Source organism: Daphnia pulex, chromosome 3 (genome assembly GCF_021134715.1).
Source record: "Daphnia pulex isolate KAP4 chromosome 3, ASM2113471v1".
Classification (NCBI taxonomy): domain Eukaryota; kingdom Metazoa; phylum Arthropoda; class Branchiopoda; order Diplostraca; family Daphniidae; genus Daphnia; species Daphnia pulex.
Window position 1 is genome coordinate 2,136,660 of NC_060019.1, and position 21,088 is coordinate 2,157,747.

General features: G+C 43.7%; 5 protein-coding genes across 9 annotated transcripts; 2 read left to right on the plus strand and 3 right to left on the minus strand.

Moving 5' to 3' along the window:
• Positions 1 to 2,985, plus strand: LOC124189670. 4 transcript variants are annotated; one of them, XM_046582096.1, is made up of 4 exons: positions 1 to 783; positions 923 to 995; positions 1,656 to 1,738; positions 1,851 to 2,973. In XM_046582096.1, exon 4 carries the CDS (start codon positions 1,960 to 1,962, stop codon positions 2,860 to 2,862), a length of 903 nt encoding a protein of 300 aa, XP_046438052.1. In that variant the 5' UTR covers positions 1 to 783; positions 923 to 995; positions 1,656 to 1,738; positions 1,851 to 1,959; the 3' UTR covers positions 2,863 to 2,973. The 4 variants fall into 4 exon arrangements, with proteins under 4 accessions (XP_046438052.1, XP_046438049.1, XP_046438050.1 ...); XM_046582093.1 differs by having other exon boundaries at positions 1,656 to 2,985; XM_046582094.1 differs by having other exon boundaries at positions 1 to 773; positions 1,656 to 2,985.
• A 158-nt stretch (positions 2,986 to 3,143) lies between these two features.
• LOC124189676 (fibulin-7-like) lies at positions 3,144 to 4,202 on the minus strand. The gene is made up of 4 exons (XM_046582103.1): positions 4,065 to 4,202; positions 3,790 to 3,984; positions 3,592 to 3,714; positions 3,144 to 3,528 (listed from the first exon to the last, which is right to left on the minus strand). Exons 2-4 carry the CDS (start codon positions 3,845 to 3,847, stop codon positions 3,341 to 3,343), a joined length of 369 nt encoding a protein of 122 aa, XP_046438059.1. The 5' UTR covers positions 3,848 to 3,984; positions 4,065 to 4,202; the 3' UTR covers positions 3,144 to 3,340.
• On the minus strand, positions 4,148 to 5,289 carry LOC124189867 (P-selectin-like). The gene is made up of 4 exons (XM_046582348.1): positions 4,911 to 5,289; positions 4,490 to 4,826; positions 4,314 to 4,426; positions 4,148 to 4,245 (listed from the first exon to the last, which is right to left on the minus strand). Exons 1-4 carry the CDS (start codon positions 5,287 to 5,289, stop codon positions 4,148 to 4,150), a joined length of 927 nt encoding a protein of 308 aa, XP_046438304.1.
• A 1,770-nt stretch (positions 5,290 to 7,059) lies between these two features.
• LOC124189673 (complement receptor type 2-like) lies at positions 7,060 to 7,685 on the minus strand. Its single transcript, XM_046582099.1, has 2 exons — positions 7,277 to 7,685; positions 7,060 to 7,164 (listed from the first exon to the last, which is right to left on the minus strand). Exons 1-2 carry the CDS (start codon positions 7,683 to 7,685, stop codon positions 7,061 to 7,063), a joined length of 513 nt encoding a protein of 170 aa, XP_046438055.1. The 3' UTR covers position 7,060.
• Positions 7,686 to 17,290: 9,605 nt separating this feature from the next.
• Positions 17,291 to 20,239, plus strand: LOC124189671. Of its 2 annotated transcripts, XM_046582098.1 has the most exons (4): positions 17,291 to 18,062; positions 18,202 to 18,274; positions 18,939 to 19,021; positions 19,134 to 20,239. In XM_046582098.1, exon 4 carries the CDS (start codon positions 19,243 to 19,245, stop codon positions 20,122 to 20,124), a length of 882 nt encoding a protein of 293 aa, XP_046438054.1. In that variant the 5' UTR covers positions 17,291 to 18,062; positions 18,202 to 18,274; positions 18,939 to 19,021; positions 19,134 to 19,242; the 3' UTR covers positions 20,125 to 20,239. The 2 variants fall into 2 exon arrangements, with proteins under 2 accessions (XP_046438054.1, XP_046438053.1); XM_046582097.1 differs by having other exon boundaries at positions 18,939 to 20,239.
• The last annotated feature ends 849 nt before the right edge of the window (positions 20,240 to 21,088 follow it).

A 21,088-nucleotide genomic window follows, 5' to 3' on the forward strand; every position in this document is an offset into this window, starting at 1 on the left:
TTCATTTCAAAACAAACAAATAACTTCGTCTGCAGCAACACCTCAAATAAAAAACAAAGAATCGAACGTTTCGTTGGTTTCGTTTAGGAAGTAGTAATTTAGTATAAAGATTTCACTTTTTACCAGAAAGATAGTAGTTGAAAAAAGTTGAGTAACAATGGAGTTAATCTTATCAAAGAATTAAAAACTTGTATCAAACTAAAGATAAAAAAATATTGTTTTATGCCTGCAACAAGCCACAACAGCCCATTCTTCTCCAGTCGGGGAAGAAGTAACATTCATCCCCAAGTGTCCAACAGGGAATAACAATGCCATGGCAATTGTCTTAAAAAAAATTTGGATAAATGTTAGTTACTTAAGCCATGTAAGGAAGTGTGAGTGATACTTGTGCTTGGCCTTGAATCGATGTAGTGCATTTCAACAGTTTCAGAATTATTTCTTTACCTTTTTATTTTATCATTTCTCGTTTTGACATTGGGGAGGCCCAACAGACAGGAATAGTGTAAAAAATAAGTAAAATAAGTAACAAGAATGGCCGGCTTGAGAGAAAGAACATTCATTTGTGTGTGAAGGCAATTACATTGTACTGCAACCGAAACTGTAAGAGTAGAATTTATAGAATGCAATTTGGGATCCCTACCTCCATCGTCAAGTTCAGGCGAGTTCAGGCATGTTCAAGGCCAGTTTTATTTTGTCACGGTGTTTGCTATGGATGAAACCGTGCAAAGAGCTTACCTTCATATTCAGTTCACGTTCGTCCCGTCCAATCGTCAGTAAATATGCGTAAATATGGAAATTTCAACCTAGCATAAGAATTAATTTCATTGACCCATAAAATTCTTATTACCACGTTTAATTATGTGTCATTTCTACTGTTCCGACATTTCTAATTTTTTTTCATTTATTTCCTTGTCCAAAACAGATTAACCCTTAACGTCTCCCTGCGTCTCCTTTGCGGCCTGATCAAAGAAGAGAAAGCTGATGGCGAAACAGACGTATGTATGCTATCATTTCGTGCCCTACAATCATAAGTTTTTGTTGCACACAACTGCAAACTGGATAACGACTTTATGCACAATCTCCGGTAGTGAATTCAAGAAATTCCTGATTGTCAGTAGTCTCTGCTGTTTGACCAGTGACGCGCGCATCATTTAGACTAAAAAAATGTGATAGCCTATAATTTTTCGATAATGACGATGGCAATAGATTCATTTAATGGAGAAAGAAAAGGTTGCTGGGCTCGACTTGACAATAGTTGAGCATTTTCAACGGACAACTTTTCGTTTAAGAGTCAATTTTTTTTTTAACGTGACCGAACATGAATTCAGGATTAAATCTTTTTGTTCGGCACATTATGTTCTATTGAGATAAGAAGCTAAGTTATTAGATATGTTGGTTATGTAAGTTAGTTATGTAAGCTTTGACATTTTTCAGTCGTCAGACCAATATTGAAATTACGCAATAGTTATAGATGGCGCCAGAATCTAAGAAAAGTGTCATGTAATCATTGACACTGACTTCCACATTTAAATTAAATTTGACTTATTTAATATTAAACTATTTAAACTATTTTTTTATTGAGTAATATTCGGAAAAATATTTTACATTTGATTAACATGATTACTAATTTGAAATCATTTAAATTTTACTTGTAGAACCGTTTAAACTGGGAAAAATGGGGATGCCACTGCTGCTAGTCTGACCAAAGGTTACTTATAGGGGACCGAAGATTTCTAAAGTAAATCGAATTTCACAGATCAAAACTTGAATTCAACCATGTCTTCCACCAACATGATTATTTCTCTCGTCTCTGTCTCTACTGTTGTCATCTTCGCGGGTCTCTTCGCCAGTTGGTGCGTTCGCACAATACGCACATTGATAAAATCTCCATCCAAATCGGAGCTGAAACTGCAAGGATTACCAGTACAACCGACCCGCAAAGATGGCCAACCCGAGTCGATGAGATTCCAACGTCGAATCCAATCCACAATGGCGGCGTTCATAGAAAACGGAATGGACGATGAATTGGCACCTCTTGTCGTCTCTCGTTTGGAATGGTGCAACCAAATCAACCGCTACCTGGACATGTTGAAGAATACGCCAGAGTCAATCGAGAGTGTGGCGAATGGCATCGAGGTCCTGATGAATTACCACCAACTTCATCGATCGGAAGCGGAACAAGACCTCGTCGATGCCATTTTCAGCAGAGCTTTGAAAAACGGAAGCATTTCTCACCTTTACGCCAAACTGTTGAAGCGACTAAGGAGCGGCGACCAGAAAGGCTGGACACAAAACATCGTCCGTCTCTTGTTCCAATTCGCCGTCGAGGAATTCAACCGGCCGCTTGACAGTGACGACGAAAATAGCAAGTCGAGAGTCGAAAAATTCAACAACGTCAAACTGATGGCCGCCATTTTCAAGAGAGAAATGCCCGGAGTGCCGGACGGTTGGATCACAGACTGTGCCGAGACTTTAATCTACCGTCTCGAGACCGGAGTCACTGAAGAATCGGTTAAGCAACTCTGCCTCTTCCTGACGACGCTGCTCATCGCTGAACCCGGAGAAAATTGTGATTCGATTACCCCGACCCGACAGAGACAATTGCTGACCTGCTTCGAGGCTCTGGAACGAGCGGCAACTCCACCCAAAGTCCCTCAACAACCGGACGTGAAAATACAGAAATCGGATGCAACGACACAGACGTTGAAACCTGAGAGCGACGAGAGCGACACGGACACTTCTACGGACGAGTCGGACACGGAAGAATATGAGGCGGGCCCGGATTCAGAGACTAATGGCCTTCTGGAACCTGCTGAAATCCGCACGAACTCGGCTTCTGCCTCTGACAACCGGATGAATTAGAAGAAACCGGATAGTGCGTAAACTTAAACTGAAAGCAAAGTTCTGATCGTACAATTAATTTCTTTTTGTCTTCAATGTAATACGTTCGAATTGAAGCTATCGATGAATTACAAAAAGTCTTTTAAAAATTTGTTTTTTCTTCTTTTTTTTTAACATTTCACCCTAAATACTGAAGGTGCAATACTTAATTATTTGTCAGTAACAACACATTTTTACAGTAACAACCCATGTATTTTTCCTTCACGAAACAACAAACATTTGTTGACATTTAGCTAGACCAAACAAACAAACAAAAAAACAACTTGTCGAGAAATTATTCTACACGATTAATTAGTAATAGCGTGCAATTGTGAACTAAATCTTTCAGTTGCTGTGGGTACGCGATTCAAGAGAGCAGCTACGTTTGTTTTATACGCAAACTAAATGTTAAATCTAATCAACTCAACTCAACATGCATTTAATGTAAAAAAAAAATGGTTTAAATACCGTGTTGACAACGGTCCCCGCTGTATCCAGGCTGACAAGTACATTTACGATTGTTGGAATTGCAGGAGCCTCCATTTAGACAAACCGTATCGCATTGAGATTCGCAAACCGGAGGCTGACCTGTCCATTGGCCGTCTGCCTGGCAAACTAATATGGCACTACTTCCCTTTAGATGGCGACCTGCATAATTAACGCCAATCGCATATGTATTACCCAAATATATGTTTTTAAGGGCAAATTTACCATGTTTGCAGCTAACAAGAAGTCGATCCCCGAAGTGGTACTGTCCACTTCCAGCATCAGCCTCTCCACTGATGACGACCACAGAAGCTGTTCCTTTAGCAACTGGATGACTGCAGTGCACTCCTAAATGAATCAAGTGGCCCAGTTTAATCATCTATGATGGCCTTTATTTAAACAGAAGATTAGAAATGTTTTTACTCTTGCAATGGCCCTTGACAGTGGACCACTGTTGATTGTGCAAACACTGAAGCGTCATGTCACCGACCGGTGTGAACCCTTCCTGGCAGCGAAGAATCAATTGCGTGAATCAATTGCGGTGGCTATTGGCTTTCCGGATGCCGGAGCTATCGTGTGGGGAACGGCTGGAGGAGGCGCGAAGCAAGTCAGAGCTGGCTGATGGAAATTTGCATATTTAGCAAAGCCAGTCCGCAAACGGAAAGTATTTGAATCATTTATTCGGGATGACGCTATACCTTCACACTGAGGCGACACGGTCGACCAAGTTCCATCCGCCTGGCAGGTGGAATCGTCTGCGCCGATTAACCGATAGCCGGTGCTACAACGTTGCGAACCCGGTCGCCAATTCGCCATATTGCCGGCCAGTTCCCATCACAACTCCTTGCAATGGTGCTTGAGGTTCATTGCACCATACTCCTATAATTTTTATTTGGTTTTATTATTTCATAGTTAGGATCAATTTTGTAATCAAAATTGATAAATACTTTGACATTGTGGTCCTCGATCGCTCCATATTCCTTGGTCCGTGCAAGTCCGTTGACCCGGGCCAAATAGTTGATATCCACGATTGCACGTGTAGTGAGCCGTAGAATGATAACTGGAAATCAAACCAAACATTAATGACATCAATCTAAATGAATTCCTTGAGAAATAAAGTTACCCCATGGCCAGCTGTTGATTATTGAGCTCTTGATTGTCCGAAATCCAATTGGTCAACTGGACAGTTCCATGTTCCGGATCTCTCAAAGGTGGACAAGTAATCAGCTGGCAACTAGGCGGGCGATCGCTCCACGATTTGTCCGTCAGGCACCTTACAGTGGCGGAACCGACCAGAGTAAAACCCGGTTTGCATTCGAAACGGATGGTGGAGCCCGGAACGAAACCACCTACTGTCCAGGATCCATGTTCCGGGGCTTCCGATACTGCACAAACGACCGGATCACAGGCAGGATCTTCTCCCGACCACCGACTGTTACTCAAACATGTTCTAGATTCGACTCTTAAACATCAGAAAATTGAAACAAAGTCAAATTTGCAGCAGCTTAAAATTTAAAATAATTAATTTCATTTCATTTGCGTACCAGAAAGGCAATGTCCGGTCTGACAGGAGTAGGAAATCGTATCACCGACTCCTGTGCCGCGGACGACGGCAAATCTATTGTCGATATTCGGAGGATCGCCGCACGAACGAGTCACACAGACGGGCATTGCTGGATGGGACCAAGTGCCGTCCGGCCTGCAAGTGATTTGCTCCTCCCCATTCAGTTGATATCCTTCCTGGCAGCTGAAAGTAATCCGGCTGTCCAGAATTGAGCTCGTTCCGCTGACAGTTCCATGTTTCGGCACCTGGACATCTGGGCAGCGAATGGGTTGACAAACTGGAATCTTCTGCTCGTCCCATTGCCCATCATCGGCGCAGGTTAGCGCAGATATTTGGGGGTGTTCCAGCACATAGCCCATGCAGCCGGCAACTGAACTGGATCGTCTCGCATAACCCGTACGAACTTTTCAGCGGTTGCGTGAATTTGAAATCACCGATGACTGCTTTCCCAGTTGACAGTTGTTTCGGAAGAGAACACAGCTGAGCTTCACATTCCGCTTTTCCTTTCCAAATGCCGGCCGGACCACAAGTCAAATTGGATCCGAGTAATCGAAAGCCGGGATCGCAACGGACTATCGCCGTGATGATATCCGGTCAAATGACTTTCGATTGGATTTGACTATTCGGTGGGATCGGCGGAGACTCGCACGGCCATGGAACACAAGCCGGAAACGGATGATTCCAGTCGCCCGTCGACGTGCATTCGGTCAACGCGCTGCTCACCAAATCGTATCCGTCTTGACAGGGTTTTGCCATTGGGCGCTGTTGGCGGCCCGTCTTCTGTCCATCCGACGGCGGATGGACGGGCGTGATGATTCCGTCTTCCACTATGTCGACGAAATCACATTCGTATTTGACGGAATCCAAATTTGAATATTCCTTTTTCCCGTTTCCGTCCAGTTTGCCGGTCTTGACGACGGGCGGTTGAGGGCACCGAATCAGCTCGTCTCCATTTGCCCGTCTCCAGACATTTGGCCACCTTGGGGTTGTCGTCGGTCAGCTGGTAGCCTTTTTTGCATCCGTAGTGGATGATTTGACCAACCATGGCCGCTTCCTCCGTTTCGTTGACGTTGGTCACTTCATTCTGAACGGGACGAGATGTTTACCCATTCTGAGGGATGACGGCCGGCGGGCAGGAGACTCTGGAACAGACGGGCGGTTTGGAAGACCAAGAGCCGTCGGCCAAGCAGCGCCTCTCCACGACGCCGGAATCGTTGTCGGATTTGACAATTACGTAACCTCTTCGGCAGGTGTAAACCAAAATGTCGCCGTAGGTAGGTAGGTAGACTTCCGGATCTAATCGAACATCCGCTTGTTTGAGTGAAACAACGAAGTTGGCAACGAGGCCCGGATTGGGACACTCCACCGGGCGACAGGTGGGCATTATTCCGCTCCAATTTTCGTCATCTTCGCAGGACAAACGTTCCGGGCCGTCTAATTCGTATCCCGGATGGAAAACGAATTGAACGACTGAACCGTTGTGACAGTCCCGTGCTCCATGGTGCTGGGCAGACGCTCGCAAAATATCTGATGGCACGACGGCTCTTGGTCCGTCCAATCGCCGGATGGCAAAGAGGATTGTTCCCGCGCTCCGACTAATTTGTATCCTTCCTCGCAGTCGTAGAGAATGACAGATCCGGTGCCGAGACTGGTGGCCGATCCGCCCACTTCGAATCCCATGTATCCGTGCTCAATGATGTCCGGGATGGAACACGTTCGAGGAACGCATTTGGGCTTGGCTCCGCCGATCCATTCGCCATCGCTTCCGCACGTCCTCTGCTGCGATCCGCTCAGCACGAATCCTTGGTCGCAGCGGAAGAGCGCCTTCAATCCGAAATTGGTGGACGTGAAAGTGACGGACCCGTTGGCGGGAGTTTCCGGCTCGCTGCACACGTCTTCCTGGCACCGGAACGGCTCGTTGGAATTGGATTCCGCGTCGCTAACGCTCCAGGTCCCGTCCGAATTGCAGACCAAAGTTGCCGGCCCCGAAGTGGCGCCGGCCTGGAAGCCCGTGTCGCATTCGTAGGTTACCAGTTGGCCCGTTTCGAAACCTTCGACAACAATTGTCCCGTGATCCGGGTTGTCCAATGCCGGACACGTGATTCCGGAAATCGATGCCAGAGTCCGGCATTAAGGTAGACCCTGGGGCATCCAGCCGACTGTTCCAGCACATCTTCGTCGTGTTCCACCCTCCAGCAGGAAGCCCTCGTTACACGAGTAAACCACTTCAGCACCTGTCGATTAATCGATTCAATTCAAATTTTAAAAAATAAGGAATGAATTCTTATTTGTCTACTCTGATTGGACTTTTAAAATATTCACAGACTGGATGGACACTGTTCTTGCCCGTGTAGAAAACGGTTTGGGCGTTGACCATTTCACCGTCAACAGCTGACGTGTAGACCCAGGCGCCATTGTCGATCGCATCCGGCGGAGGACACTCTTCCGGCAAGCATTCGGGAATGTTGCCCGACCAGGAGCCATCTTCCAGGCAAACTAGGAGGTCGGATGACGTGCTGTGGAATCCATCTTGGCAAGCGAAATTCAGCTCCTCTCCGGCGACGAACGGTTCGGCGGCCGATTGGGTCCCGTTGCAAACGAGCGGGGCTTCGGCGCAAGCGACGGGCAGACACTGAGGGGCGACACCCCATCGATTATCGGCTCCGCATTCGATCCAGCTGCTGGCGCCCATCAGTTTGAAGCCGGAATAACACGTAACCGGGGCTTTGCTTCCGAAAGTCTTTCTCTTCCGCATAGACTCCGCCGTTGTCGACGGTCGGCGGGGAGCCGCAGTCGACTGGCATGCAGACGGGCAGGGTGGCTTGTTTGTTGCGATCCAGCCAAGTGCCACTCTCCGTGCATTCGAGCTCGGCCGGACCGAAATGCTCGAATCCAGACTGACAGACGTAAGAGGCCACCGATCGGACACGGTCGTTATCTGGGCGAGAGAGCTGGACAGTGGCGTGATCAATTTCCGGAGGCGTTCCGCACTGGATGGGCACTCATTTGGAAATTTGGCCGATCCAGAATCCTTCGTGACTGCACTGGACCTTGGCCGAAGATTCCAGCTGGTAACCAAAGAGACAAGTGAACGTCAAGATGGAGCCGGGCACAAGAAAGTAGGGCAGATCTTCCGGCCACTCTGTTGGTGACGATGCCGTGCTCGACGTAAGGTGGGCGTGTGCACGCCAGAGGCTGGCAAACCGGAAGAACGTCGTCCCATTGCCCTTCGTCTTGGCAGGTCAAGGAATACGTTCCATCCAGCCGGAAGCCGGTCGAACACGGAAAAGTAATAAGGTCGCCAACGGCGTAAAATTCCTGCGACACGGGCGGCTCAATCTGGGAGCCGTTGACGGGCGGAATCGGTGGCTCACAAGTGACCGGAACGCATTCAGGCGGATAGCCGCTCCATTGGCCGTTTCCTCGCAAGTGCGTAATCCGTCGCCGGACAGGCGGAAGCCTCTCGTGCAGTTGTAGGAGACGGTGTTGTCGTAGACGAAATTGGTTCTGTTCACCAATCAGTTGAGAATGTATCCGGGAAATCCGCAACTGACCCGTTGGCATTCCGGATCGGGACCGGACCATCCGCCGTAGACGAGACAAGATCGACGAGACGACGGAGTCGAGAGGAGGCCCAGTTCGCATTCATAGACGGCCTCGTTGCCTTCGACTTTGACTCCGCCGTGTTGCGGCGGAATTGGATCGGAGCATCCGCGGCAAAAAATCGACTCCTCCACTCGAATTCCGCGGCGCAGTCCGTGCTTGAAATCGGCCCAGGTGATGAGGTTGCCACGATATTGGCTGCTGGACTCGCTGTCCAGCTGGTGGCAGGAGAGGGTCAGGCCGGCGATTTGTTGGTCGTCCAGGACGGAATCCCACAGTTTGACTCCGTACAGCTGGCCGACGAAGGATTCGGCATTGCTGAACCCTCCGGCGCGGACGTCCTGCTCCTGGCCGAGGATGACGGTCCCGTTGGGATGGATCGACGAATTGCTGGCCAATCCGAATCCCTTGTCTTTGAGCTCTCCGTCCGAGTAGATGCGCCACTGTCCGTCCAGTGAATTCCACGTGGCGCAAATCAGGTGCCAACGCCCGTCGTTGGCCGTCACGTCCGTCACCACTTTGGCGTCGTTGACGTAGAGAAACGAAGCCGGAATAGTCCGTCAAGGTCAGCGAATTGGCTTCGTCGTCGGTGGCGTAAGAGAAGACGGTGCCGTAGTTCTGCTGGTCCGTCGTCTTGATCCAAGCGCACATGGTCATCTGTCTGAGCGGCCTGGCGTTCGTCCAAGTCCGCCCTCCCAGACGGCGTAGTCCAGTTGGCCGGCGCTGGTGAATTATAAACTGAAATCGGAATTGACGGCCGTGTTGCAAGTCGATCCGACCACTCCAGGTGGGCACAAACAAGCAAAGGATCCCAGTCGGTTGACGCAGGTGCTTCCGGCTGCGCACGGTTCCGGCAGGCATTCGTCAACGTCGTTCTAGCAAAGTGGGCCGTTGTAGTTGACCGTTGAGCGGCTGGTAGAATCCGACCGGACAGGAGAAACAGGGGGCCAATCCCGTCTCGGAAACGAGTCCTCGTGGAGAGACGGACTTTCTAGTCGTCCAGACGACGGGCGCCTCGGCGCCATGTGGTCGAACCCGACGGGCAAGGAAGGCAGTTTCGCTGCGAGTACTCGGTCTGGTACGTTCCTTGCGGGCAAGTACTGCACCGTTCCAGTCCGGTTGGAGATTAACTTCCAGCCAAACATTGAGCTGAGCATTCAAAAAAGAATTATCATTTTGCTGATTGATTTCATGGCGGCAAGGATGATTTCTTGGTCATCAAATTTTCTGGATGCACTTTGCTTGAAGAAATTAAAGTTAAAAACACTTCTGAATGTGAAAAACATTCAACAATTTCAATTTTGAAACATTAGTTGTTATTTGTCGTCAAATAATTTCAGTGTTGTTCCTCCAAGAAAATCAAAACGTTTAAAATTACAAACAGCGAAGTAAAATATTGAATTTACTTACATAAACTATAAAACTTAATGCTGCAGCATGAAACAATTCAATAAGACTTACAGGAATATATGAAATTCAAAGTTTACCACTTTCTACTATCAACGTGATTGCTTTCACATTGACATGGTAGCCTATTTTTCTGCAAGAACAACACTGGAATGATTTCCTGACAAACAACTCATGTTGGATTCACAAAAACTAAGTTTATTAAATGATTTCCATTAACTTTTATCTCTAAAAGCATAGAGCAAATAGGAAATTTTGTGTTTTCCGAGATGTCTTTGCTATGGTGAAATCTATTGCAACGAAATATTTCGTTGCACTAACTAGCCATTTTGGCTATTGCAACGAAATCTTTTGTTGCACCACGATGATATGATGATCCCATGACCACCTGTCCCCAGAGAAAATGGTTTCGAGAAGTTTAAAAGTTTGTTTGTTGTTGTTTGACACTTTAAACTGTTTGTAGCAGACGACATAGCCATCTAGCGGATTAACATTGCCATAGGGGAACGGGTGGGGTAGTCGGATAAGGCGTCAGTTAGTAGTACTAATGTACTAACAACTTGACCCCGAGTTCGATTCCACATCCGGGTACATCCTTGAAAAAATGAAAAACAATTAAAAGAGCCTTTGACCGTAGCGTAATCGCTGCGGTATGGGGTCAGTCTCAAGACGATACCTGTGCGCTTCAGGTGAGATTTGACTGCAGCATGCTCTACTCAGAATTTCAAGGGGAATTCTGGGCTGCAATGGGTCCTTAAGTGTAAATTGCCCAAATGACGGCCTGCGATTGCTCACGCAGACGGTCCCACCCCCCACTGACGGGGAAGCGAGTGGCGGATAAAACCGAGCCAAGGCGAATTTGAGCAAATAAAAATGAATAAAATTCGCCGGACGGTGTACAGACTGCACGGGCAAGGGTCATTGACCTTCTTAAGGATGAACAGTCGCGCGTAGTCCTAGCATTACGTGGTATCCATTGAAAGAAATCGTCTTACCGAGTTTGTTGTCGCAAAGTTTCAACGCTGAACTACCGATATCTGTCGTCGTAGCTAGGTGAACCACTCCGCCAATTAAACTTGCCACCGACCTTCCGCCTTTCAAATAATTCACGAAATTAATTCACGAAAATGCCGAGGTTGCCGATGAGGCCGTTGAAGCCGTTGCGCACACCGTACTATGTCCCTTCCCACGCGATCTATGACATTGAAAAGTTTATAACAAGAAAGCCAACCAGGCCAAAGAGGATCAGATCATACAAACGTACGACACCAACCAAGTCAAAGGTCCAGAAGAATAAGCTTCCCAATAGAATAGTCCTGAAGACCGAGTCGAAGGCGGCAGTAGCGGCTGAAATCGCCAAGGCCATGAAATCGAAAGCACCAACTATCAAGAAAGAGGCGAATTGGACATCTCCTACCTCATCAGTCCTTACAACACCTGCAGCCCAGCCTTCGATTAAGTTAACTATACGACTGAAGGCCTCGAAGATCCACTCGTCAACTGAATATGAGATTGTGAAGCTGAAGAATGAATAGATGTAATTTGAAATTGATGCGATATCGGTGTAATACTTTCGGAACAATACAATCAAAATTTTATTTTAGTTATTATCGATTTTTCATTGATTGACTCCATTTAAAGAAGAAAAAAACAATTCTTAAATTATTTTTCAGATCCAGTAAATTGGATATTTCTTTTCACCAGAATTATGATTTCTCAGAAAGTTTTTTTTTGTCGTATCCACCAGCCCTTTAAGCCAATTGTTAGGACCTAAGCGCATTTGAAACCCCGCTCCCCACGATTCTGTTTTACTTTATTCATTCAGCAGATTGGTTGGATTGCAGGAGTATTAACTATTAATGTCGATTAAATTTCGGGTAAACTGTCCCAAAAAATTGTGGTATTCATCCTGTGTGAAAATATTGCCGAAAGTCAAAGCTCTGAACCTCAAAACCTTTCATGTTCTCGAAGCAGTAAAATGGAAATTGAGTAAAATCAAATCATGCGTTAAATAATTAAAAAAAAAGCGATTCATGAGGAAGTTTACTTTCATCGGAGCTTAATTGTTTATTGGTTTTTTTACTCGTGGTTTTTTCAACAGTTTTAGAAAGTATATACCCTCAAATAGACTACGGAGCAAAATGTGTTAATTATTTGTTGAGAAGGTTTTACGTCTTATTGCCGGCCCGATTGATTGCCCGTCAATGGACTCAATGCCCTTTGCCCTCTGGTTTATTTTGCCAGCAGTTGAAAATGAGAGACGAATAAAGTGAAAGTGTTTTTATGGTCTCGGGTTTTCCCCACAGGTTGAACTAAGTAAATTTTTTAATCGAAATTTATTATTTGTCCTGCCTTTACACCTTCTCTTTAGCATAAGTTGTTTTTGATCCTTTTAGCAAAATATAGTCCTTCATTGGATTTAACGTTTGATCGTTTTTTGAGCGGTGATGCTCGATTTTTCTATCGATTCTTAAGAACGGCTAATTAGAATAGAATTTTAGTGTCGTCTGCTTTCGCTTTGTGTCAAAGTTTCGAAGAGACGAATTTTAAGATTCTAAAGAAAACAGAACGATAGCGTTTTTGCCTTTTTGGATACTTGGCTGCACGAACAAAAAGTAAAGGTAAAACAAAAAATATTGCATGTGTCAACTCTGGTCGCAACTTTTTATAAAATCGCTTGATACACACAGCATGCAGTTCAGCAGGTAAATATAAAACGAAAGAATACAAATAGAATGATGTTACTTTTTCCCTTGTGAAGATCTGAGGCCTGAGCATCGTCATATCATATCCACAAGATATGCCAGTTTTGGTTGTGCTGGTGTTATATTTACCTGTCATTAGCAACAATTTCAGTATCATTGCTAGGATTATATATGATTTGTGTTATTACTTTTATTATTCCCACAATCTGCTAGATATTTTAATTATGCAAAATATGCATGCCTTGCACAAATGAAGATGTGGAAACCTTGATTGATTTTCCTGTTTATTAACAATTTGAGTTTACCCAGCACTGCCTTGTTTTCAACTTCTCCTTGCTTGTTTGTTCCTACAAATATTTTTCGTATCCCAATTTTTTATTTATCATTTAGATAAACATCATCCTGATTAGAGAAATCTCCAATGTCGGCCGATGAGTAACGTATTCCTCCCCAGTTCCCCTATCTTTAAATGTCCTCGTGTACACCCATGCGAGTGTGGGGGTATTCACGAGGACAACCCTTTTATCCTGTCTGGTGGATTCAACTTCGTTTCTACGGGTGGAGCACTTATTGTGGATGCCTGGCCGTATTTCCCAGGCTGAAAGGTAGGAAACGAATTTTTTTTTTCCTTTTGTGAATTAGAACAACTGCAGATCAGGCCTGTTTTTGTTACCTCACAACTTTGTCTGTGGGTAAACAATCCAATTTGAAAATATTTTCACTTTTACTAGTTTACTAGTTGCACTTAAAATTTCATGACTAAGAGGGACCTGCAGTCCTGCACTGGCACTTCCTGGTTATTTGTTAGAACAACAAACACGAGGTAGTCGTATGCTACAGAAATAAAAACGGGTTATTCTTTTTTTTTTTAATGAAATGTTTATTATCAGAATTAAATTTTGATCAATCAGCACAAAATTTTATTTTTAGAAGATTTTCTTTTTGTATCAGGCGGTGAACTTCGTGCTTCAGAGAAAGAGTTCCGAGGTGTTCATTGATGCGGAACTGTCGACCGTGACGGATCCAGCGGATTTTCAGGTTTTCGTAAAAGATGTTCCAGTGATTAGAGTTCGACGTAAGCGTCCACAGTCAAGTCCGGATAGGTGCGATCGCAATGCTCCCGTATCTTTACGACGTCACGATCGAATAGGATCAGCTCCACCAAAATCGGGTCAAAGAGAAGCACTTCTGTTGGATACGAACGGGTCCATCAGGGCCACGGGCGAACCGGGCAATAAATGACGGCCACTCGCGATTACCTCGAATCACTTTGGAGAATCCGGAATTATCGGCCATTTCAATCTCGAGTATCAAGTTCGACAACTCTTCCACCAGGTGGAGTAGTTCGTGGCGGAATTACCCCACATCCGGAATATTAATGCTGTCGCATGTCCCTCGAGTCAGAATCTTTTTGCTCTGCGTCACCTCCAAGTTTTGCCGATATTCCCTGAAGCTGAAATCCAATTTGTAAGTCGAATTTTGTTCAACAATTTCTTCAAAGTGGAGCCGGCCATTGCGCGGAAGAGGTCGGGTCTCTCGGTAAAGATGTTCCAGCGCGCGTTGAATCGTTTGCAAAGTTCAGTGGCGACATCGAGAGTGGCGTAGATTTTGTTCACTACCGTTTCATAATTTCATAATTTTCATAATTCCATAATTTTACAGAGCGTTATGGAGAAAATACGATCGTGCATTTGTCGATCCTGCAAATATATCGCCGGAGACCATTGCGCTCTTGCAAAAAGGTTGGTCAACCAAATCATTTGTCGGTGTAGTGGCTATGGCTGTAGATTCGTGGGGTGAAAATGGGTGGTTCAAGTCCACATCCCACCGCTATCGTTTATTGTGAACATCAGCGTGTATGGGTTAGGGTATGTGTAGTACCGACGAAATATCGTGATAAAAATTTTCACGAAAAAAAGCGACACAACAACAATAAATTTAATTTGAAAATGGTTCAAATTCTAAAAACAGAGGGAGTGTAGTTAATATAGTTAATATATGATCGACTACCGAATCCCACATTCGGCTAACCAATCCGGGATGGTCAGGTAAGTCAGCATTTGCAGCCATCGGTTCAACAGTTTCATCTGCTAATTTTTGGTGATCTTTGGCACTTTCTTTCTTTTCCGGTTCTAATGGTAATTCGGTAATGACTTTTTCAGTGGACGCGTCATTGTGCGGATGCAAAATCGGGTCGATCACCGAGTGCCACACACGGCTTACAAGTCCGGGAGTGGTGGGTTCCAGGGTCTTCTTATTCATATTCCTGGCCAATTCAGTCTTGTTTTTCTTAGCAATCGACACCGGTGGGTAAGGCTCGTTGTAGTGGCTGCGGGGAACAGGGTTGGCTTTGAAAGGTTTCGGTTTCGAATTTGTCCCGTCAGTCTTTTTAATAGCGCTTACCACTTCGGGTTTCGGGGGAAAAGTCCAATCACGTGGATGGATCTTTTTGTCCAAATGGGTTGGTAATGGACGGATAGTCTGGGAATTGGGAATGGCGGCCGTGATTGAGGTCGAGCCAAATCCTTGAAAAAGGAATCCAACTTTGGGCATTTGTTGGGCCCCATCAGCCGTAGTGGAATTAGCTGGTATTAAGTGGATTTTATCCGGATTCAAAGTCGTTGGTTTGGTCGCATTGACTGTTGTTGGTTTAGCCAATTGTCTCCGATTGTCGATTTTGGATTTGACAAAAGGAAATTCTTTCTTAGCTCCAGGCAGTTTTCGAATTGGTTGAGTATTCATTTCTGACTTGGAGTTCGTATTCGTAGGTTAATACAGAACGTATAATTTGTATAGGAGCGGAACACTCTCTACTTATAACCTCGCTATCCCGAAATTGTTCAGCAAAGCCCTGTCGCCACTGATTTGGCTACTTTTTTAAATTAATTGTTTAACGAAAATTGTTTTTAATCAGATAATATCAACACTTATTATTTTAGCAATAATGTTCATTCATATTTAAAAGAATTAATCTATTTAAACTTAATCTTTATCTAAAATTAGTTTTCGTTGTTTCGGCGATGTTACAAGATGCCCTGTGCTGGTCACTCTAAAGATTGCCGCAAAAATAAGTGGCGCCAGGTGTTTGCTGCGGCACTCTTGGGATAGCTAGGTCATAAATATGGGCAATCCTCCTATTCTAATTATACGTTCTGTATAAACTTTCACCGTAAATACTAAAGATGCATTAATTAATTATTTTTCGTCGGTGTTTCAACAACCGGCCGTTACAACGCAGACGCTAGAACCTGACAGCGACGAGAGCGACACTGACTCCATGATGAAACGGACACGAAATGAGAAATTGGCCCGGAACCTGCTGAGAAATAGGAGAGCCAGATCTTACATTTTAAAGATGAATCAGAAAAAAACATATCGCATAATTTATTTTTTTCTTGCCGTTGATTTAATTTCAATGTGAAATGTTTGAAGCTATTTCGATATGCCTTACAAAAAGTCAGTTAAAAATGTTTTTTTCTTAATAACATTTGTTTACCATCCATCACCGTTTTGATTATTTAAAAAAGTTATAAAATCTTTTTATTTCCCCTTTAGAAATTCACAAACAGTATACAGCCGTACATTTAAGCTAAGCCGAAGCATGATGGGAATACTGAATTTTTGGGAGTAATGTGACGAAAGGAAATGAATAAACACCAGTAAAAAATGTCCGTTTCATCGAATAAAGCGCAAGATTGCGATCTGTGCATTGATAGCTGTTTGGGAATTAAAGAACATCGAAGCGATTAAGCGAAGAGGATTAGATTGCTATTACTAGCAGGTAAAGACTGGGTAGTAGGGTTAATCAAAATAAAGGAGGAAAACGACAAGGATTGAAAGAAGAACAAACTGGTAACGGCGCCACCTGGTGGAGTGGGTCGAATGTTCTCGATAATTCTTCCCGGATACATTAAAGCTCAAACCATCGATGAAGAATGTCGAAGAAAGAAGAAGGCTCCAATTTATTAGGGACATTTGATAATTGTTGCCGAAAAAAAGTACCGTAATTATTATTAGTAATTTACACGTAATAAATCAAGGAAAAAGTAGAGAAAAGAATCCCGCAAAGAAATGCGAAAGAACTTCATCAAAATTATTAAATCAAAAATATTTCTTGTATTAGGTCAATTTATTATGCGATGACGCTGAATGTACTTTAGTGCCACGTAATCTAATCACGACACTGTTAACGGGCACGTCGTTGACTCAACCATTTGGTTGCTCAACCATTGGTCCGCGAAACTAAGCCCATTCGCATCATTTCTGCCCATTTGGCATAGTCGATTGGGATTGGAATTCGAACCAACGGATCGAATTACAGTGGCGCCAGAGCGGGGGTGTGATCAACTAACATTGCTCACTAGGGGGTTCGAACCCTGGTATTGATAGGTGCAACTGTTCCTAAGTGACGCTTTAACCAATACATCCACTGTTCCACAGTTGAAATAATTTAAAAAAAGGTAATGTTTTTAATTTTAGTAGATGACTGCCAAACATGTAATCTATTGAATCAAGTCTATAGCTCTGATTGAATTTATTTAAATTTGAAAAAATTTAATTTTTCGTATATCGGCAACAGTGCCACTGCAACCTGTCATGTTTCATTTTTTCAAAACAAACAAATAACTTCGTCTGCAGCAACACTTCAAATAAAAAACAAAGAATCGAACGTTTCGTTGGTTTCGTTTAGGAAGTAGTAATTTAGTATAAAGATTTCACTTTTTACCAGAAAGATAGTAGTTGAAAAAAGTTGAGTAACAATGAAGTTAATCTTATCAAAGAATTAAAAACTTGTATCAAACTAAAGCGAAAAAATATTGTTTTAGGCCTGCAACAAGCCACAACAGCCCATTCTTCTTTTTTCTCCAGCTGGGGAAGAACGAAGAAGTAACATTTATCCCCAAGTGTCCAACAGGGAATAACAATGCCATGGCAATTGTCTTGAAAAAAATTTGGATTTAAAATGTTAGTTACTTAAGCCATGTAAGGAAGTGTGAGTGATACTTTGGCTTGACCATGAATCGATGTAGTGAATTTCAACAGTTTCAGAATTATTTCTTTACCTTTTTATTTTATCACATCTCGTTTTTGGCATTGGAAGGCCCAACAGACAGGAATAGTGTAAAAAATAAGTAAAATAAGTACCAAGAATGGCCGGCTTGAGAGAAAGAACGTTCATTTGTGTGTGAAGGCAATTACATTTTACTGCAACCGAAACTGTAAGAGTAAAATAGAATGAAATTTGGGATCGCTACCTCCATCGTCAAGTTCAGGCGAGTTCAGGCGAGTTCAGGCGAGTTCAGGCATGTTCAAGGTCAGTTATATTTTGTCACGGTGTTTGCTAGGATGACACCGTGCAAAGAGCTTACCTTCATATTCAGTTCACGTTCGTCCCGTCCAATCGTCAGTAAATATGCGTAAATATGGAAATTTCAATCTAGCCTAAGAGTTATTTTCATTGACCCATAAAATTTTTATCACCGTCGTTAATTATGTGTCATTTCTACTATTTCGACATTTCTAATTGTTTTTCATTTATTTCCTTGTCCAAAATAGATTAACCCTTAACGTCTCCCCGCGTCTCCTTTGCGGTCTGATCAAAGAAGAGAAAGCTGATGGCGAAACAGACGTATGTATGCTATCATTTCGTGCCCTATAATCATAAGTTTTTGTTGCACACAACTGCAAACTGGATAACGACTATATGCACAATCTCCGGTAGTGAATTCAAGAAATTCCTGATTGTCAGTAGCCTCTGCTGTTTGACCAGTGACTCGCGTATCATTTAAACTAAAAAAGCATGATATCATTTTTCGATAATGACGAAGGCAATAGATTCATTTAATGGGGAAAGAAAAGGTTGCTGGGCTTGACTTGACAACAGCTGAGCATTTTCAACGGACACCTTTTTGTTTAAGAGCCAATTTTTTTTTAACGTAGACTGTGACCGAACATGAATTCAGGATTAAATCTTTTTGTCCGGCACAATATGTTCTATTGAGATAAGAAGCTAAGTTATTAGATATGTTGGTTATGTAAGTTAGTTATGTAAGCTTTGACATTTTTCAGTCGTCAGACCAATATTGAAATTACGCAATAGGTATAGATGGCGCCACAATCTGAGGAAAGCGTTGGTGATGTAATCATTGACACTGACATACGCATTAAAATAAAAGTTTACTTATTCAATATTGAACTGTTTAAACTATTTTTTATTGAGTAATATTCGGAAAAATATTTTACATTTGATTAACATGATTACTAATTTGAAATCATTTAAATTTTACTTTTAGGACCGTTTAAACTAGGAAAAATGGGGTTGCCACTGTTTCTAGTCTGTCCAAAGGTTACTTATAGGGGACCGAAGACTTCTAAAGTAAATCGAATTTCACAGATCAAAACTTGAATTCAACCATGTCTTCCACCAACATGATTATTTCTCTCGTCTCTGTCTCTACTGTTGTCATCTTCGCGGGTCTCTTCGCCAGTTGGTGCGTTCGCACAATACGCACATTGATAAAATCTCCATCCAAATCGGAGCTGAAACTGCAAGGATTACCAGTACAACCGACCCTCAAAGATGGCCAACCCGAGTCGATGAGATTCCAACGACGAATCCAATCCACAATGGCGGCGTTCATAGAAAACGGAATGGACGATGAATTGGCACCTCTTGTCGTCTCTCGTTTGGAATGGTGCAACCAAATCAACCGCTACCTGGACATGTTGAAGAATACGCCAGAGTCAATCGAGAGTGTGGCGAATGGCATCGAGGTCCTGATGAATTACCACCAACTTCATCGATCGGAAGCGGAACAAGACCTCGTCGATGCCATTTTCAGCAGAGCTTTGAAAAACGGAAACATTTCTCACCTTTACGCCAAACTGTTGAAGCGACTGAGGAGCGGCGACCAGCAGAAAGGCTGGACACAGAACATCGTCCGTCTCTTGTTCCAACTCGCCGTCGAGGAATTCAACCGGCCGCTTGACAGTGACGACGAAAATGGCAAGTCGAGACTCGAAAAATTCAACAACGTCAAACTGATGGCCGCCATTTTCAAGAGAGAAATGCCCGGAGTGCCGGACGGTTGGATCACAGACTGTGCCGAGACTTTAATCTACCGTCTCGAGACCGGAGTCACTGAAGAATCGGTTAAGCAACTCTGCCTCTTCCTGACGACGCTGCTCATCGCTGAACCCGGAGAAAATTGTGATTCGATTACCCCGACCCGACAGAGACAATTGCTGACCTGCTTCGAGGCTCTGGAACGAGCAGCAACTTCACCCAAAGTCCCTCAACAACCGGACGTGAAAATACAGAAATCGGATGCAACGACACAGACGTTGAAACCTGAGAGCGAAGAGAGCGACACGGACACTTCTACGGACGAGTCGGACACGGATTCAGAGACTAATGGCCTGGAACCTGCTGAAATCCGCACGAACTCGGCTTCTGCCTCTGACAACCGGATGAATTAGAAGAAACCGCCGTAAACTTAAACCGAGAAAAGTTCTGATCGTACAATTAATTTCTTTTTGTCTTCAATGTAATACGTTTGAAGCTATCGATGAAATACAAAAAGTCTTTTAAAAATTTGTTTTTTCTTCTTTTTTTTAAACATTCGCCGTAAATACTGAAGGTGCAATACTTAATTATTTGTCAGTAACAACACATTTTTACAGTAACAGCACATGTATTTTCCCTTCACGAAACAACAAACATTTGTTGACATTTAGCTAGACCAATATGCACGACTCAAGACCCATCCACAAATGCCATTGACTCTTCTATTTTCGGTTGGGAGTTTGGCTCTCTTCATGTAACAAACGCCATTGGTCCATGTAAAATGGTTGCAATTGGGATTAGCAATGCAGACGCCTCCGCACTGGTCTGCGGAGCTTGGCTTTTGGGCGATGTCGTTATTAATCCAGTCACAGTTCCACATCCAAATAGTTTGCCCGTTGTCACCATAATTGTACTGACGGACTTGATTTTCTCCGGCTGATGACACCCAAGCGACGCCTGCGACCAGCATCCAAAAGAACCAGCGGATTTGAAATGATTTGGGTGCCATGGTAATACTTTTTCTCGAACTTTTCCTTTTCTGTTTAATACCTAATGTAAAATAAAATAGAATTGAGGGTGTACTGAAAAATGGAGCCAAGAAAATTGTTGTGCATTACTGAGTGAAGTTTGAACTTGTCAGTTGTCACCGAGGAGATGGTAGGAACTGTGCTCTTTTCTAAAAAAATCTGTCTTTTTATATACTAGGGAAAAAGACACCTTAAACTGCAGTAATTGGATTTATCTGTTCAAAAGTGAACACAGACGATGATAGAGAAAGTGGATTGCTAGGGAGGGAGGGAGTGTCATCTGGGATTTTGGAAAAGTCACTGACCGTAAAAACGAAAAATAAATTTGCTCTAGTTGACTTAAAAGGTC

Coding starts and splice junctions, on each gene's coding strand:
- LOC124189670 (XM_046582093.1), top strand. CDS start 1,777: ATGTCTTCCACCAACATGATTATTTCTCTCGTCTCTGTCTCTACTGTT.
- LOC124189676 (XM_046582103.1), bottom strand. CDS start 3,847: ATGACGCTTCAGTGTTTGCACAATCAACAGTGGTCCACTGTCAAGGGC. Junction 3,715..3,789: donor TGTCAAGGGCCATTGCAAGA/GTAAAAACATTT, acceptor TGATTCATTTAG/GAGTGCACTGCAGTCATCCA. Junction 3,529..3,591: donor TCTTGTTAGCTGCAAACATG/GTAAATTTGCCC, acceptor TTAATTATGCAG/GTCGCCATCTAAAGGGAAGT.
- LOC124189867 (XM_046582348.1), bottom strand. CDS start 5,289: ATGGGCTATGTGCTGGAACACCCCCAAATATCTGCGCTAACCTGCGCC. Junction 4,427..4,489: donor AATCAACAGCTGGCCATGGG/GTAACTTTATTT, acceptor TTTGATTTCCAG/TTATCATTCTACGGCTCACT. Junction 4,246..4,313: donor TCGAGGACCACAATGTCAAA/GTATTTATCAAT, acceptor TAAAAATTATAG/GAGTATGGTGCAATGAACCT.
- LOC124189673 (XM_046582099.1), bottom strand. CDS start 7,685: ATGCGGAAGAGAAAGACTTTCGGAAGCAAAGCCCCGGTTACGTGTTAT. Junction 7,165..7,276: donor CCAAACCGTTTTCTACACGG/GCAAGAACAGTG, acceptor ATTAATCGACAG/GTGCTGAAGTGGTTTACTCG.
- LOC124189671 (XM_046582097.1), top strand. CDS start 19,060: ATGTCTTCCACCAACATGATTATTTCTCTCGTCTCTGTCTCTACTGTT.